Source organism: Tricharina praecox, assembly GCF_024521635.1.
Source record: "Tricharina praecox strain CBS 144465 chromosome Unknown BZA05scaffold_15, whole genome shotgun sequence".
Lineage (NCBI taxonomy): Eukaryota > Fungi > Ascomycota > Pezizomycetes > Pezizales > Pyronemataceae > Tricharina > Tricharina praecox.
Genome location: NW_026250417.1, coordinates 524191 through 540459, shown reverse-complemented (window position 1 = coordinate 540459; position 16269 = coordinate 524191). Strand labels below are relative to the sequence as shown.

The 16269-nt window shown below is 54.0% G+C and overlaps 6 protein-coding genes across 6 annotated transcripts; 3 read left to right on the top strand and 3 right to left on the bottom strand.

Annotated features, from left to right (window-relative positions):
* Positions 1-625: 625 nt before the first annotated feature.
* On the bottom strand, positions 626-2758 carry BZA05DRAFT_67961 (uncharacterized protein). The gene is made up of 6 exons (XM_051488556.1): positions 2384-2758; positions 2078-2326; positions 1855-2022; positions 1485-1793; positions 952-1422; positions 626-897 (listed from the first exon to the last, which is right to left on the bottom strand). Exons 1-6 carry the CDS (start codon positions 2602-2604, stop codon positions 636-638), a joined length of 1680 nt encoding a protein of 559 aa, XP_051338710.1. The 5' UTR covers positions 2605-2758; the 3' UTR covers positions 626-635.
* A 644-nt stretch (positions 2759-3402) lies between these two features.
* BZA05DRAFT_67861 (ribosomal protein S7 domain-containing protein) lies at positions 3403-4696 on the top strand. Its single transcript, XM_051488555.1, has 4 exons — positions 3403-3509; positions 3574-3808; positions 4023-4502; positions 4570-4696. The coding sequence occupies exons 2-4, from the start codon at positions 3669-3671 to the stop codon at positions 4589-4591; spliced, it is 642 nt and encodes a 213-aa protein (XP_051338709.1). The 5' UTR covers positions 3403-3509; positions 3574-3668; the 3' UTR covers positions 4592-4696.
* Positions 4697-5492: 796 nt separating this feature from the next.
* On the top strand, positions 5493-7878 carry BZA05DRAFT_445789 (Poly(A) polymerase central domain-containing protein; the record flags this gene model as incomplete). The annotated part of the gene is made up of 9 exons (XM_051487033.1): positions 5493-5500; positions 5567-5704; positions 5767-6287; positions 6343-6563; positions 6616-6878; positions 6932-7212; positions 7265-7379; positions 7428-7542; positions 7804-7878. The coding sequence occupies 9 exons, from the start codon at positions 5493-5495 to the stop codon at positions 7876-7878; spliced, it is 1737 nt and encodes a 578-aa protein (XP_051338708.1).
* Positions 7879-8699: 821 nt separating this feature from the next.
* Positions 8700-9890, top strand: BZA05DRAFT_400777 (acetyltransferase). The gene is made up of 2 exons (XM_051483934.1): positions 8700-9339; positions 9420-9890. Exons 1-2 carry the CDS (start codon positions 8859-8861, stop codon positions 9458-9460), a joined length of 522 nt encoding a protein of 173 aa, XP_051338707.1. The 5' UTR covers positions 8700-8858; the 3' UTR covers positions 9461-9890.
* Positions 9558-10570, bottom strand: BZA05DRAFT_445787 (uncharacterized protein; the record flags this gene model as incomplete). Its single annotated transcript, XM_051487032.1, has 3 exons — positions 9558-9837; positions 10081-10158; positions 10251-10570. The coding sequence occupies 3 exons, from the start codon at positions 10568-10570 to the stop codon at positions 9558-9560; spliced, it is 678 nt and encodes a 225-aa protein (XP_051338706.1).
* A 466-nt stretch (positions 10571-11036) lies between these two features.
* Positions 11037-15364, bottom strand: BZA05DRAFT_454346 (WW domain protein; the record flags this gene model as incomplete). The annotated part of the gene is made up of 3 exons (XM_051487517.1): positions 11037-12350; positions 12400-12575; positions 12644-15364. The coding sequence occupies 3 exons, from the start codon at positions 15362-15364 to the stop codon at positions 11228-11230; spliced, it is 4020 nt and encodes a 1339-aa protein (XP_051338705.1). The 3' UTR covers positions 11037-11227.
* Between the last annotated feature and the right edge of the window lie 905 nt (positions 15365-16269).

Here is a 16269-nt window from a genome sequence, read left to right as displayed (position 1 = left end):
TGAGGGGAGGGCTGGGCGGCGAGCAATAGGGAACCGGCATCGAGCCCGCAGCCAGTGGTCGAGAACAGCCGGGTGGAAAAGGATATACGGTAATCTGCCATGATTTACCTACTAAGGTCGAATGCAATCATGATTGAACAAAACAAATCCTCCAGGTAGTTAAGTGCAAATGTAGTGAAGCATCGCCGTAGACCCGTAGGCATCACTGGTTTCTGATCTGAATAAGCCCGTAAAATGATGTGCTTCACTCCAGCGTGCTATCTCCTTTACTAGTAGTCATCCAAGTCGTTTTGACTCGATCAAATACCGGTGCTGGTACTGGGTGGAGGCCCACGGTTGGCTGACTGACTGCTGCTGCCCCGGAGGACAAGCACATTGGATACGGAGGGTTGAACCAACTTGGACGAGCGATATACAGGACACGGGATAGAACATAATTTTATTCCGAAAGAAAGAACAGAAGAGAAGAGAAGAAGCAAGAAATCACCACATCACAGCAAGACAAGTTGCAAAACGAAGGTTAATACACCAGAATCCCAAAAAAAAATACAATTCACATATTCCATCGCACGTTTACTCAGAGCAACGGATAAGAATGTTAACCACAAGATGTAAAGATGTACCTAGAGTAGAGCTTACGCCCTACTACTCGCCCTACCGAACAAACTGGCGTACACCGCGTCGACAACAGGGGAGGCGGAAATTCGCCTGCCTCCGAAGAACCGTCCGTTGAGTCCCTGGATCGCCTTCTCGCCGCCGTTGACTTTATCAAACTTGATGTAGATCTCGCCCTGGCTGTTGGGGTCAAGAGATATGTGAACAACGTGGCCATACTTCTCCTCGCACTCGCCCTTAACGTCATCTTCAAGTTCTTTGATCCACGCTTCTCCGGTTTCCCTAGGAAATCATTAGTACTAATCAAAACCACAAGACGAACGACTGTTTACTTACTCGGCGGGATCGAACATGTTCTTCAGAACAACACATCTACTGGCCATTGGCACGTTCACTGGGAGTGGCTTCTGGGCGTGGACAACCGTGTCGGGAGCTCGCTGCCTGGGGGCATCTTTTCCGGCGCCGTTCCTCTCCGGAGGATCATCCTGTCGAGCCAACTTGCGCATAAGTAAATCTCTGCTATAATTATTGAAATTTACTCCTGCAACATCGGTATCGTCGAGCGCACTTGCGCCAGTTCCGGTGGCTTTATCGTCTGCACGGCCAACACGATCAGTACCGCGGTTACGGGACTCGAAAGCAGAGCCCTGGAATCCCTGATTGTAACCGGAGAAGCGCTGGAGCATCTGTGCGGTGGATTCGGGCGTGAACTTGTCGTTGCCAAGGCCAACCCGGATGGGACGGCCAGCCAAATCGAAGCCGTTCATTTTCTCAAGAGCCTCGCGCGCATTATTGGGATCGCGGAACCTGTGATTCGTTAGCTGGATGAAACACAAACCTGAGGTCGAAAACGAGTGAGAGGAACGTACTGGACAAAACCATAACCCCTGCTCCTTCCGCTATCCTCCTTTTGAAGTTGAACAAATTCCAGCTCGCCGAAAGGCTCGAAGACGTTGGTGAGATCGGCTTCGGTAATGCTGAAGTGGATGTTGCCGACATATAGCCTATGGAACGGAACCTGATTCGCCGAGTTCGACTCAGTCGCGTTGACACGAGCCTGTCGATTCTTCTCTGCTTCCGTGAGCTGTGCGATGACGGGAATACCGAGTAAACGCTGTCCGGTTAACTGAATAGCCTTTTGCACAGAAGCTTCATCCTTGAACTCGACGTAGCCAACACTATTTTCACACCGGAAGTTAGCGAGCATCTCCTAGGGTGGGGCAGAAAACCAGAACGTACCCTTTCGACCTGCCGCTAACTCTGTCCTTGACAATCTGAGCTTCCTTGACTGGGCCAACCTTTTCAAAGAAAGCAATCAGTTCCTTGGACCTCAGTCTCGCAGCCAGCTGCTGAACAAACACGGTACGACGATCGCGCTCGTCTTCTGTCAATTGTGGAGAGCGACTTCTAGGTGACGATGTTAGCCCCCTGCAGCAAGTACCAAAGACATTATGATACTGACCTGGTCCTGGGTCTTCCTGCACCACGCTCACCGCCACGCTTGCGCGGGCTCCTTGACCTCCTGGGCGTACGTTCCGATTTGTCGCGGTGGTCGTCCCTATCGCGCTCATCGTAGTAGTCTCTGTCACGGCGGTCGCGTCTAGAGGAGTAGTATCTGTCGTCGTCGCGGTCATCGCGGGATCGGTGCCTGTAGCGCGACGAAGACTCATAATACTCATCACGGTCCTCGTAGTAAGAATCCCTACGACGTCTATCGGTTGCTTCAATGTCAGCTGTGGTATTTCGGTGGGATATTGAGGGTTCAGACCTGTCACCACTCTCTCTGCTCCGGCTTCTTCTTCTGTGACGTTCGCCCCTATCGTCCCTATTCCGGTCCTTGTCCCTTCTGGACGAGGAGGACTTAACGCTTCCGCCGCCGTTGCGTTCCGGCCTCGGGGATGAAGGAGAACTGTTGTTTCGATCAGGTTGCTGTCTTGGCTTATTGCTCTCTGAAGCTTCGAGAAGGGCTTCTACATCTAGACCGGACATCCTCGCGACGCGTATGTATATCTTCTTTCCCGATTATCGATCCTTTTCGTCTCAATATGATTCCACGAAGCTAGTCGTGTTTCGGAGAAAAGGTTTGGTGCGGTAATCACTGGAACGAGATGATGCGTCACCAGCTATTAGGAAGATAGCCTGTGGTTGACTGACAGGATGGAGAGTGGAGGGCAGAAGGGAAGTATGAGTGAGCTCAAACCCTTGTATGAACGGAAGCGCTTGAGAACCGGAGGGTGTCGCGGTAAAGGTTCTGATCAAGGATAGGCGGCAGGGCAGTTGTTGATTGATGAAGACCAGTTAAACGATCCTGTCTTCTTCTGGGCTGGGGGAGGATGATTCTCTATTGCGAAAGTCGTACAGAGAAGGCTGCACTGCGTTGGAGGAGGAAAAGTATGCGGTGGAGGTGATGTGGTGTGAATTAGTAACGATCTGGGATGTTGGGTTGGGTTGAAGGCGTGATGCGTCGGTCAAAAGAAGATGTGAGGCGTGGGCGTCGGAGACGAGGCAACAAAACAAAACAAGCACTCGACAGACGATGGCTTTGCAATACAGCTAAATGTGGCAATATACACGATTTTTTCAAGGAGCGCAGTAAATGAGCAGCTGATATGCAGGCTTCTCAGAATACAAGGGTACCGCTTTTTGATACATTTTCTAATAATTCCGTGGCAGCAACGGCTGTGGCTAGCTCAGCCTCTGCATCCTGCGCCACAGCTGCAATGCCCTTGCGCTGTCGCCCCACTTAGGGCTAATCAGCCTCAACCCAGTCACTGTGCCCTTTAGCTTCCCACACAACGAACGCCGTGTGCGCACAGAGAGAAACGAGTTAAGCAAATTCACTTCGACGTACGACGAACGACAGGCCTAACGACAAGTGCTACGCGACACCGACGGTACGTGCAATCTATCCCTCAACACGGATATCGAAATACTCTCGAATCGAACTTGTCCGGACAGCTCGCTAACTCCCACCACCACACAGACCCAACCTCCGAAATCCCACGGAAGTTCCTTTTCGCCCCGATCAACATCCCGTAAACGCACTACCCAACATGTCTGACAACGGAGAGATCGAGGTCGCTACCGCGGCCTTCCCCCCGCTTCCCAAGGAGGTTTCGGACGAGATTGGCAGCATCAAGCTCTTCAACAAGTGGAGCTACGAGGATGTTGAGGTTAAGGATATCTCGTTGACGTAGGGCTACCCATTCACTGTCTTGTTTGGTTTGGTTTGGAGGGGCTTTTGGGAGAGAAAGAGGGAGACAATGAACGGGCGGGGGAAAGCAAAGGCAGTTTGGATCAGACGAGCTTCAGCAACCAGCAGGATGACGGATCATTGCTGGTGTTAGATTTGGCGATCTTGAAACGGAGGCGGAGCGAGTTGGCTGACAATCATCTGTGCCCGGCAGCGATTACATGCAAATCCGGTCTCCCGTCTACCTTCCTCACTCCGCCGGACGTTACGCCACCAAGCGTTTCCGCAAGGCCCAGTGCCCCATCATTGAGCGTCTCACCAACTCCTTGATGATGAACGGCCGCAACAACGGAAAGAAGCTTATGGCCGTCCGCATCGTCGACCACGCTTTCTCCATTGTTCACTTGATGACCGACCAGAACCCTATCCAGGTCGCTGTTGACGCCATTGTCAACTGCGGTCCCCGTGAGGACTCCACCCGTATCGGATCTGCTGGAACCGTCAGGCGTCAGGCCGTCGATGTCTCCCCCCTGAGGAGAGTCAACCAGGCGATTGCCCTTCTCACCATTGGTGCTCGGGAAGCTTCTTTCCGAAACGTCAAGAGCATTGCTGAGTGCTTGGCCGAGGAGTTGATCAACGCCGCCAAGGGATCATCCAACTCTTACGCCATCAAGAAGAAGGACGAGCTCGAGCGGTTAGTATACGCCATACCAAACACGAAAGTATTCCTAAAACTATTACTAACAAGAACCTTGAAACAGTGTCGCCAAGTCCAACCGTTAAGTGGAGGATGTGGTTTCCTTTCGGGGCATCGGGCTAGTGCATATAAAAAAATGGGAATTCGACTTCGGCGAACTTTTGCGTTTCTTCTTTCGATTTTCGCTGGTCTTGGTGTTCCTGTGGATATGTTGGGTTGTATGTACGGTGGGGATTCTGTACGCAAACAAAGACAATGCAAGCTCTTTGTGACCCATCTGAATGCCCCTCCGGGCTCTAGGCTTTTATTTGGTCATTGGAATTGGGCAAGGCGTTTTCAGTGTAATGCAGTAATTCTTGTTCTCCTACGCCATACCCCGTCAATGCACGTATACTCTGCATCAACGCGTTCTCATCTACGTGAGTAATTCTGACCACTCTGACAACTTTGTGGTCTTACTTGTAGCTCACTGTAGACAATTGTTCTGTAATGCTACGCGGCGTCACTCGTAAATACGTGCTTATTTATGCACCCATCTGCTTAAGTACAAGTCCCATCCTATGATTTACATTCTCTGCCTTCTGGAGAATGCGATTTAATTTACGACTTACGATTCACCGATGGTGATGGATTTGAAGTTTAGCACATGTTCTAGATGATTACCTAAATGGATTAGCGTGAATAGTGCCAAGCCGAGTGAGCGTAGCCTCCTTCAACCTCCCCTTGGCGATCACCTTCTCTTTGTTCCTCGATCAGCTTCCTCAGTTTCTTACCCTACAAAACCCTTCACCATCACCGCCATCCCCACCGCCACCTCGCCGTCTCTGTCTTTGCCGTTACTGCCAGAGATCGCTCGTCCGGTTTGAGATCACTGTTCACTTGCTAGGACATAGGTCAAGCTTCGAGTTTGCGCAATCGGAATCCTTGCAATTTGTCCCATCAACCCACGTTGTCGCCAGTCGGTCACAGAGCGCGTTTTCATTCCTCATGTCTGCGTGAGTGTTTCCTCGGACGGCAGTGGTCGATACGCGATTGTATTCGGTTGCTGACTACGCGACTAGCCCCACGAAGCAGTATGGCACCACGCCGCCCATCAACACAAACCCGCCCACCAGGTTGGACACTGAGCGCAATGGCGAGTTGATTGAAGAGTTGAAGAATCAGAACTGCTTCGAGGCGAAGGTGGAGAGCGATAAGCGGTATGTGGCTAGCGAGTACTATGCGGAGAGGATATCGGACCTGACGTGGTGGGTGTGAATAGTGTGCAGGTGTTGGAAATCCTCCAGAATTTGGCAGAGAACTTTGTGAAGGATACATGTCGTGCTAAAGGACTACCGGAGCACATGATTCACAACTCCGGAGGAAAGGTTTTCACTTTCGGCTCGTATCGATTGGGAGCGTACGGTCCAGGCTCCGATATCGACACACTCCTCGTAGCACCAACCCACATCTCGCGTGCAGACTTCTTTCAACTTGTTCCGGGAATGTTACTGAAATTGACTCCTCCGGCCGAAGAGGTTTCTCCTGTTCCTGACGCATTCGTCCCGATCATCAAGTTTGAACTGCAGAACATCTCCATCGATCTGATCTTCGCCCGGGTTCCTAGTGTGAACTCGGTGCCGAGAGATATGTCCTTAGAGAACAAAGAGCTACTTAAGGGATGTGATGAGCCCAATCTGAGAGGATTGAATGGTGTCCGACTCACCGACGAGCTGCTCGGCTTGGTCCCTCACCCAGGAAACTTCCGCATGGCGTTGCGGGCAATCAAGCTGTGGGCCAAGAGTACGTCACTCACCTTGTTTATCCGTATGTGAGCGTTTTGCTGACCACATTCTAGCCCGCGCGATCTATGCCAATGTGATGGGATTTCCCGGCGGAATTGCGTGGGCTATGTTAGTCGCCAAGATCTGCCAGCTGTACCCTATGGCTGTCAGCGCTGTGATTGTGTCAAAGTTCTTCATCATTTACACTAAGTGGAAATGGCCGCAGCCAGTTCTCTTGAAGGACATCTTGGAGGAGGGTGGCCAGGGTGCTGGGCTTCGAATCTGGAATCCTAAGGTGAATCCGCTGTTCCCACCACCGAAGTACTGCCTCTAAATGTTTTTGACAGATCTATCCTGCGGATCGTAACCATTTGATGCCCGTCATTACGCCCAACTATCCGTGCATGTGTTCCACCCACAACATCACGAAGTCAACCAAGAGTGTTATTCTTCGCGAAATGGAGAGGGCCAATGGTATAGTGAATGACATCATGCTTGGAAACGCTCCTTGGAGCAAGCTGTTCGAACGACATACATTCTTCACTCAGGATTATAAGGTTTACTTGCGGGTGCTTGCCGCGGCACGCACCAAAGAGGAGCAGCTGAAATGGTATGCAATCACTATAATCAGTTCGCTTGACGTTCTCTGACACCCCACCGCAGGTCTGGATTGGTTGAATCCAAACTTCGTCATCTCGTCGCGAAATTGGAGCAGTTGGAGAATATCCAGCTTGCCCACCCCTTCAATAAGGGATTTGAATACGAGGCCGTTTGCGATACGGAAGACGAGGCACTTCGCGTAGCTCACGACGGACATCACATCGTCCCTGGCACTACTAACGGAGTGACGGCTGATGGTACGTCTAGCGACGAAACTGGCGAAAAGCCTGAAAAGATCGGAGTTTTCACCACCAGCTTCTACGTTGGGCTGGTCCTTGACACCAGTAAGCACTGCATATTGCATGTTGAAGCCGTCTGTGCTAACCAGATGTGTAGGTCAGGCGAAAAAGTTCGACATTTCATGGGCTTGTCAGGAGTTCTATGATATGTGCAAGACCTGGAATCTGTACAACGAGGATCTTCATAGCATCAATGTCCTCTATTGTCGAGCGTATGTCATTCTTGATCCTCCTCCAGATATCTATTAACGATTCCCTAGATGTGATCTGCCAGACAACGTCTTCAAGCCTGGTGAAGTAAAGCGCCAGAAGAAGACCAAGCTCGTCAAGAGGAAGATGGCCAATGGAAGTACCAAGAAGCGTTCTGCAGATGAGGTACGTGCAGCCCCCACATTCCTGCACCGAGAACTTCGCCATGCATTAGGGGAGGAGATGAGAAGGATGAAGATCACTGAAAAAGCCGTCAATCCGAGAGCCTACGAGCGTCTCATTTCATGAAGACACCACCCAAATACAACGGTGAAGTGATTGACAATTCGAATCTGTCGTCTACGACGGTTTTGCCTGGATCTCCTCCCGGGCTGGCGTTGTTCAGATGATTAATGACTGATGCTGGAGTCGGTGTTATCTGTATAGGCACTTGTGGACGACGTCAAGAGGAGCCGAACGGCGCCAACTGCGGCGGTGCAAAACGGATCCGTGGGAGTTTGATTGCGAGTATTCAGGGTGGGCTTCGTCTTTCTCCACTGTTTCTCCGTGATACTGACTTCTCCCAGTGCGTTCCCCTTGGTGTCATCCTAGTGCCCGTTTCCTTGCTTGCGACCTCTTTACTCCTGATCACGGAACCTTCCCACCTCATTTTTACTCTAGGACGACCCTTTGGCGTGATGGAGAAGGGCGATTCATTTCGTGAACAGATATCTAACTCCAGCAAAGTTCAGGACACTGGCGGATCATCCTCAACAAAACCAACCCCCACATGTTTGGCCGACTTACATTCTCCACATACACACCCACGGCCTTCTGGAATACCCGATTTCAATTCGTTTTTTCTTTTGCAAAATTTTACTAACACTACGCCCGCCTTTCCGGGAAACAGCTTGACATAGACAACAGCTACAAAAAAATCATGACTGACTGAACGTGACTCGTCAACCTATCGCCCTCCGCAATACATGTCCCCAGGAGGGAGGGAGAGTCACAAGGTGTCTGTCGTCCTACAATGTCATTACAAAAACAAGGCACAAACCAACACCTTCAGATAGATTGTGTTTCTTTCCCCATCCTTCCATGTTTTTTTTTAGTACTGTGTTTTCCTTTCACGTTTGTATTTCAAAGGGTCGGTGTGTTTTTCTCGCTGCTGGGTGGGGGGTTTTCTTTCTTATGGTTCTTTCTGGGGGTATGGAGCTGTAAACTACTTCCTCTCTTCGGCTCGGAGGGTTTTAATAGGATAGGATAGGATTCATAGGATAAGATAATCAGTTTTGTTTTCCGCACCATCACGGCAGCTTCTAGAATGTGAAGAATGCAGGGCATGATTGATTACACTGCACATGCAGGGCAGCAAGGTATGAGTCAATGCCGAGCTCCGAGATTCATAGATCCCTGGGTCCACGGTACTCTATCGTAGTTAAGCATCTCGTCCCTGTCTGCCCCACCATATCCACCCCACCCCCACCAACGCCCACAAGATGTCGCAACTAACCGTCCCCGTGCCCACGCTCGGCAAGACGGAGCCACTGTTTACCGACGCCCTCGCGGTGCGCATGCCCGTGTTCGTAGTGGAACAGTGCATACCCCTCGAAAACGAAATCGACTTGGACGACGAGCGGAGCTGGCACTTTGTCTGCTACTCCAACTCCGGCTCCACGCCCGTAGGCACGCTGCGGATCGTGCCGCCGCCGCATGCGCACCACGAGGGCGAGGGGGTTCCTCACGATGGCGATGGCGGACATGTTAAGGTTGGCAGGTTTGCGACGTTGAAGGAGTTCAGAGGGAGGGGCGTGGGGAGGGCGTTGGTTGATGCTGCGGTGGCCTGGTTGGAAAGCGAGGGGGACAAGGTTGAGGGCTGGGATGGGAGGGTGCTGGCGCACGCGCAGGTCGGTGTTAGGGGCGTGTGGGAGCGCTTGGGGTTTGCGGTTGATGAGCGGATGGGAGTGTGGGACGAGGAAGGTATGTTGTTTTCTCTCTCTAGTCGTGGATTTACTCTAGCGGGAGGAGGGGGGGCTAATGGTGGGGTTGTGTGTGGGAAGGGATCGATCACTGTGGGATGTGGAGGACCGTGAGGAAATGAAGTACAGAAGTAGACTCTAAAGACAATGGTGACTGTCGTAAAATAAAATAAAAAAGGATATCCCCAGTAACCCAAACTTGGCTGCTACCTACTCCAGCTACTCCCGATCCTTCATGATGTCCATCAGCCTGTTGATCCTATGAATGTGCATCTTGTTCCCGTTCATGTCCACCTCCTCTTCCACGCCCTCCCCCAGCTCCTCCTCATCCTCGTCACTTCCTTCATCACTCTCCTCCTCCTTCCCCGGCTCAAAATCACTATCCTCCTCATCCTCCTCCTCATCGCTCCCCATCGCCCACCGCGCCAGCGTCGTAACCGGAATCCCCTCGATCGTCGCTTCATTCCTCCACTCCCCATCCGTCTGCTGAAACTCGACCCTGCGGCGTTTCTTCTCCCCTCCCGTCCTCTCCCCTCCCATCCTTTCCCCACCCCTTTCCCCTCCCAACTTTTCCCCACCCTTTCCCCCTCCCATCTGCTCCACCACAGCCAGCCCACTCCCTCCCCCCGAGACCTCGGCCGAGGCGGACTCCTGCAGCATCCCAGCCAACCCAGCCATCCCCCGGTCCCGATCCATAGCCAGCCTTACAAACGGCCTGCCCCAGGGCACACCATCCACCAACCTCCGCCCAGAGGTGGTGATCTGACATCGGCCGGTCAACTTCCGCGCGCGGATCTCGGCCTGCCTTAGCGGGCGCACGCTGTCCACCATCCACATTGTCAGCAACTTTCCCATCCCCCTCCCCCTCCCCTCTCCCCCTCCCTTTTATCTTCAGAAAGATAGGATACATACACAACCTCATCCCCATCCCGCAGCGTCCCCTGCGTCCCCCGTGAGCCAGACACAACCGCGAAATGCAACACCTCGAACCCGTCGAGTTCGACGACGTAGTCTTCGAGTCCGTGGCCGGCAAGTTCCAGCGGGATTATTGCAGAGATCTGCGTGAGCAGGTCCGAGATCAGGTCGCACGAGGATGGTGAGGGGCTGTGCGTCCATAAAAGTTTTGTTGGTGGGAGAACGGGGTGCGGGTGGGAAGCTGGGGTGGACGAGGTTGGAGGTGTGCTGGCGGGCGGGAGGGGGAAAGGGCGGTGGATTGTTAGGTGGAGACGCATTGTGGTGGTTGTGTTTGTGATGGGATGGTGGTAGTGGAAGTGGTGGTAATAGTAGTGGTGGTGGTGGGTGCGCAGAGATTATATTGTACAGTGGGAGGTGAGGAGTCCAATTGTGTATTTTATCGAATAGCTCAGGGGAATCGGGAAGACGCGTTGACGCTAACGTAGACGCGAGTAAAAGTATCTTATGTAATTACGGTACGAAGGTAACTCAGTACTAACTACCGGGTGCGAATGCTACTGGAGAAACTGAAAACCAAAGGAATCAGGACTACCTGGTTAACCCGGTGATTGATGGAATACCATATGGAGGCTTACTGAAGAAAATTACTATGCTACGGTGCTTACCCCAAGCTTATGGTGAGTTGTCATTATTCACACTGCTTTTCGCCATGCTTTGAGGTATGAAATACCATCCGCGTTTCCTAAGCATGCACTCCAAAGAAACACCGGCGAGACCTCGTATGAACGACTCCAATCGGCCCACAAGCCCATCTTATATTCCCCACACCTTTACTACATGCCGCCACAAAACCAAAAGTTGAGAACACTATATAATATAAAAACCAGATTTCGAACGCCCGCGCCCCGCGCCCCGCACCCTCAGCCAGCCCGACAGCTCACACAATACCCAAGAAACCCCCTCACCTCCAGCCATTAATACCCCACCTCCAACCGCGGCACCACCACGGGCCCATACTTCCCCGTCATGGCATAGACGCCCTCGCCCTGGACGATAAAGTCTACCGCGAGACTAGTAGCGGGGCCCTTCGCCTCGATGCCGCTGTCGACCTGGAAGCCCGTGAAGATGACGTATCCCCTCTTCGCCATGAGTTTCTTCTGTTCGCGGGTGCGCCCATCGACCTCTGCCTGGAATAGCTCCATCATGTCCTCCTTGGTGTCGCTGGGGGCGTTGGTGCTGCGCAGCCCGTTCTGCGGAATGTACAGGATGCGGTTGTTGTGCAGCATCTTCGTGAAGTAGCTGGACGGCGGCGCGTCCACCATCGACGAGGTGACGACCTGGTACATCGTCTTGTGGTCGTGCGGCTTGTTGGGATCGTGCACCATGCCCACGCCGCAGAGGTGCACGGCGCCCGAGAGGAACGTGATGCGGAGCGAGCGCGAGTGCGAGATCCCCTGCAGTGTGCGGATGAGGTATGTTCGCTCCAGGTCTTTGGACTCGTGCGTCCAGTGGTCACGCACGTCGTCGAGGAGGTCGACTTCGCCGAACACGTTGACAACACCACCCATGAACCCGTGTTTGCCGACCGCCTCCTTGACGCTGCGGAAGCCAGAGCCTACGACTTCTTTGGCGCCGATTACGCCAGCTGCGGAGCCCACGACTTTGCCGAGGAGATTGTACGTGCCTGTCATTGCCTTCTTTCCCGTCGCCACTGTTGTCATGACGTGCTCGGCTGTTTCCGTGCGTGGGAATACCACTGGAACCGAGACGACGATGATGGCGTGTTGTATTGATTGCGGAAGAGTGGCTATCTTGGGGAACAGGCCTTGATACGTAGGGCCGGCCATCACCTGATGCTGATTGCGCTCCGACCTGGTGTCAAGGCCGACCACAGCGATGGCGGGTCCCATGAACTTGATGAAGTGCCAGCCGGTACCAGTGATGGTGAACAGATCATTGTCGTCTGTTTTCGAGTGCAAGATCTCGAGTGTCGTATGGTGCTGGAATAGGAGATACCACAGCATGCCTATGCGGCCAATATTCTTGAATATGGCCGAGAACTGCAGGTATTCCGGATGCGAGCCAAAGCCCTCGAAACTAAAGCTTGTCAGCACTCATCCATGGCTATAACGGGGGAGGAACTGACATATCATGATCATCTAGCTGAAACATGTACGGAATCTGGGCAAACGCCTCCCTCAGATGTGGCTGATCCCAGCTACTAGTATAGTAGTGGAAGTACGCATGCATAACCTCATCCTCGTGGCGTGTTGTCCATTGGGCATTCCTCCGATTCTCCTTGCCTCGAATTTGCAGCCATTCCTATTGAAAACAGTTGTCAGCATTCTTCCGCCACCACAGCCACAATCATCTCCATTTAGGGTTCAAACCTTAAGTGACGGTAACTCCCTCCACATGCGATCCGCATACACCTGATCTCCGTTTCCAATCTGTGCATGGAACCCTCCGCAATCCAGATGTTTCTGCATCAAGTCCTTCCACATGAACCCATGTCCGCCCAGTCTCGACCGCTCCTCGCTCCGTACGCTCATCGAGAAATCGTTGCACGACGTCGAGATAAACCTCCAGTTACGATCGTCTCTCGCCGCCACCAGGAACTCATAGCGAGTGCACCCCACCGGTGTCGAGATTGCATACGTCCACATATCTCCGTCCTCCATCGGAAGTTCAATGTCATACCGGAAGAAGGTCCACGTCCGATGCGTGTAGATCGCCGAAGCTTTGAGTTGCGGTGGGTTGGGCGAGAGATCACGACTTCGGTGGATGTGCACGGTCGGTGGCTGCATGTACTCCGTCACCAGCAGGATCGAGCCGTACCAGATTCCGTGCTCCAGGTTCATGTTCGTGTATCGCAGGTACGGTCCAAAGTATTCGCCGTTCACTGGCGCTGGGTTGTACATGACTATGCCGGCATTGGGAAGTGGAGTCGGCGGTGGATTGAAGAACCCGGGAGTGTTCGGCATCGAGTCGTATGGGTTAACTTTGGGCGGATAGCCCGGAGACATTAGTGGCGGAAACCCTGGAGTCCCAGGCGCGAACCCAGGCGTTTGTGGCATGAACCCGCCCTTCATCGGGAATCCCGGAGTGCCAGGCGGTGCAAACCCTGGTGTCTGCACCGGTGCCATTTTCAAGGGCGTCGGTAAAGGCGCCGGCGGAGGAGCGAGAGCAGCAATGTCCTCAGCCGTTGGAGGATCCCATTGGGTATGCGAGGAAGCAATGTGGATATAGTAGTATGCCCCGGAATTGGCATCTTGATGGGCCATCCAGCCTTCTGGCATCACCGGAGGAGCAGAAGGGCCGGCGCCCTGAGGCGGAGGAGAAAACTGTGGTTGCGGCGGTGGCTGCTGTTGTTGCTGCTGATCTGGATAAAACTGCTGTGACTGGCCTGAATTCTGAGGCTGTTGCTGCTGCGGTTGAGGCTGCTGCTGCTGCTGCTGCTGCTGTTGCTGTTGGGGTTGCTGTAGGGGTTGCTGTTGGGGTTGCTGTTGGGGTTGCTGCTGCTGAGGTTGCGAATTCTGTCCCTGCCTATCGTTTACCGGACTTGTGTGATTTGGATCGTGCTGGAATGCGGGGTGCGAAGACGCTGGCGGAGCTGCAGCTCCAACCACGACTGTCCGCTTCTCATCCGGATATTCCTGGCCCGCTGCTCCGGACTGCTGAATGCCATTCCGACCCGCGCCAGGACTCAGGCTAGCATACGAAGGCGGAGGACTTGCGTTCAAAGCCATACGATGGAAATCACTTTCGAGCACCTCCGGCGCATGTTCGTGGACGCTGTAAACTCTGTTATGGCCGAGAGCATCACCATTCTCCTGCGGCCGTACTTGATAGTATCGGCTTTGCGTTGTGTGGGCCGGTAAACTGGGCAGGCTGGGGATACTGGGTTGGCTAGGCGGGTCTGGCCGGCTCGTTCGGCTCGTTCGGCTAGATCGACTGTCCGGTCTATCCTCTTGCTCCTGCAGATTCTCTTCGCTATTCTGACCTCCGGTTCCATGCCAGACCGTCGGTGGACCATGGGGGTACGAACCGGGCTGCTCGGTCGGAGTCCACGGGCGTGGAGCAGGTACCGGTTGGGAGCCGGGGACTGCAGTGGCAGTCGCACTGATTGGCGACGGAGCCACATTGATTTGCGTCGGCGGTTGACGTCTCCGGCCAGCAGCGCCTGGTAGTGGCTGGTGGGGTGCTTCGCCGAGCCGGAACGGCGGTGCTTCACTTGCTGCCGTTGCAGGGGTCTCGGGAGGTGGCGGAGAACCTCGACGTCCTGCTGTTGTCGACGTTGACGTCATGCGACTCGGAGGCCAGTACTGCTGATGGAATTGTGGGAACGGGTTCACGGGAGGTTCCTCCGTAGGAGGGCGGTGTGGATGCTGGTTCTGCGGCGGCGATTGGGAGTGGTGGGATCGACCGCTGTCGGCCCTGAGTCTGCCGGTCCGTCCCACCTCGCGGCTTCGGTAGGAGGTTGGTGTGTCATTGCGGCCGACGGAGCCCGCTTCCGAGGGTGCTCGGGGTGCTCCGAATGCCGGATGTTGGTCGAAAGCCGGATGCTGCTGTTCCAAGGCCATGTGCCCCTCATACGCCGGGTGCTGTCCCAAAGCAGGGTGTTCTTCATACGCTGGATGCTGCTGCCCCAAAGCAGGACGCCCCCCATATGGCAGGTGTTGGTCGTACTGCTGCAGCTCCTGCTCGTGATGCTGCTCATACTGCTGCAGCTGCTCCCGATGGTGTTGCATTCTCTCCTCCGCGGATCTATCGTTGAAAGGGAGACCCTGCTGCTGTTGGGGTTGGTATTGCTGCTCCTGCTGCTGTTGCTGCTGCTGTGATGCTGCAGTGTAATAGTTGTTCGTGGGCGGAGGTGCAGGCTGCCGACGATTATTACGCGAAGACGAAGACGCAGCTGAAGACGGTCGCGGTGCTGTAGTCGCCGAATTCGAAGCTACCGAATGTTCGCTGAAGGTGCTCATGCGTCTGGTTTTACGGAGGAGGGGATCGGGGGTACCGCGGGTGGTGGGGGGAGAAGTAGATTTTGGGGGGAGTGCAAAGTAGCCATCGTCGCTGTCGGACGAGCCGGGTCTTCCGTTACCAGCGGGCATGTTGGACGGAGGCGGAGGGGGTGATTACGATGGATGGGCGCGCGCACCGGTGGACGGGTTTTGAGGTCTCAGTTCAGTTCGTGGCGCTGGTAACTATACGTGGAGATCTTTTCAGGAGCACGAGGACGGACGGTCTGTGTGTAACTGCTACCACCGCCGCGGTCACTGCTGCTGCTGATGATGCTGGAGTTGTGCTTGCCGGCGCTACGTACGAGGCAAGGAGGGGATGATCTCGGACCGTCCAAGCGTGTGCGGGCGGAGATGGGATGGTGATGATGATGGGAGGAAGCAGCGCAACGCAACGCACAAAGAGGAGACACGGTTGTGGGGGTGGGATGAGAAGTGTGTGATGAGGGGAGCAGCAGAAGAGCAGAAGATGTGCCTACGCCGTGACGACGACGATGATGAAGATGAGGGTTGAGTATATGGTGCCTGAGATGGCGCGCGAAAGGGGATAAGAGGGGGGGCAATGGGGGGGCAGGAGCGGTTGTGCAATGAGCAATGTGCAGTGGGGGAGGATGGGGGGGTGGGGAGCAGATGCCAGACAGGCGGGGCAGCTCAGAGGGGCAGTTAAGATATGATATCAACCAGGGCCACCCAGTTGCAGTTCCAGTTCCAGTTCCCATCCACCCATCCATGATCCATCCATCCACCACCCATCCATTTCGTGTATCGTATCACGGCGGCAAAATCCCACCAAGGATGTCCGTCTCGACTCTCTTTAAAATTCCCATTGCATTGCAAAACGCCCCCTACCCACATCTGGCATCCAATAAATAAGTAACGACGCCCTCCCTCCGCCGCCCTCCAAAACCCGACAATTCCCAGCCTCATACACGTCACATACCTATGTGCGCTGCCTCCTCGGGAGATCGCGAACGGCACATCGCACACCGCAGCAGGAG

Excerpts from the sequence above, each read along its gene's own strand:
- BZA05DRAFT_67961 (XM_051488556.1), bottom strand. The coding sequence starts at position 2,604 with ATGTCCGGTCTAGATGTAGAAGCCCTTCTCGAAGCTTCAGAGAGCAAT. Across the intron at positions 2,023-2,077 it reads GCAGGAAGACCCAGGACCAG|AAGTCGCTCTCCACAATTGA; the intron begins GTCAGTATCATA and ends ATCGTCACCTAG. Across the intron at positions 1,794-1,854 it reads GTTAGCGGCAGGTCGAAAGG|TGTTGGCTACGTCGAGTTCA; the intron begins GTACGTTCTGGT and ends GTGTGAAAATAG.
- BZA05DRAFT_400777 (XM_051483934.1), top strand. The coding sequence starts at position 8,859 with ATGTCGCAACTAACCGTCCCCGTGCCCACGCTCGGCAAGACGGAGCCA. Across the intron at positions 9,340-9,419 it reads GGGAGTGTGGGACGAGGAAG|GGATCGATCACTGTGGGATG; the intron begins GTATGTTGTTTT and ends GTGTGTGGGAAG.
- BZA05DRAFT_67861 (XM_051488555.1), top strand. The coding sequence starts at position 3,669 with ATGTCTGACAACGGAGAGATCGAGGTCGCTACCGCGGCCTTCCCCCCG. Across the intron at positions 3,809-4,022 it reads GTTAAGGATATCTCGTTGAC|CGATTACATGCAAATCCGGT; the intron begins GTAGGGCTACCC and ends TGTGCCCGGCAG. Across the intron at positions 4,503-4,569 it reads AAGAAGGACGAGCTCGAGCG|TGTCGCCAAGTCCAACCGTT; the intron begins GTTAGTATACGC and ends ACCTTGAAACAG.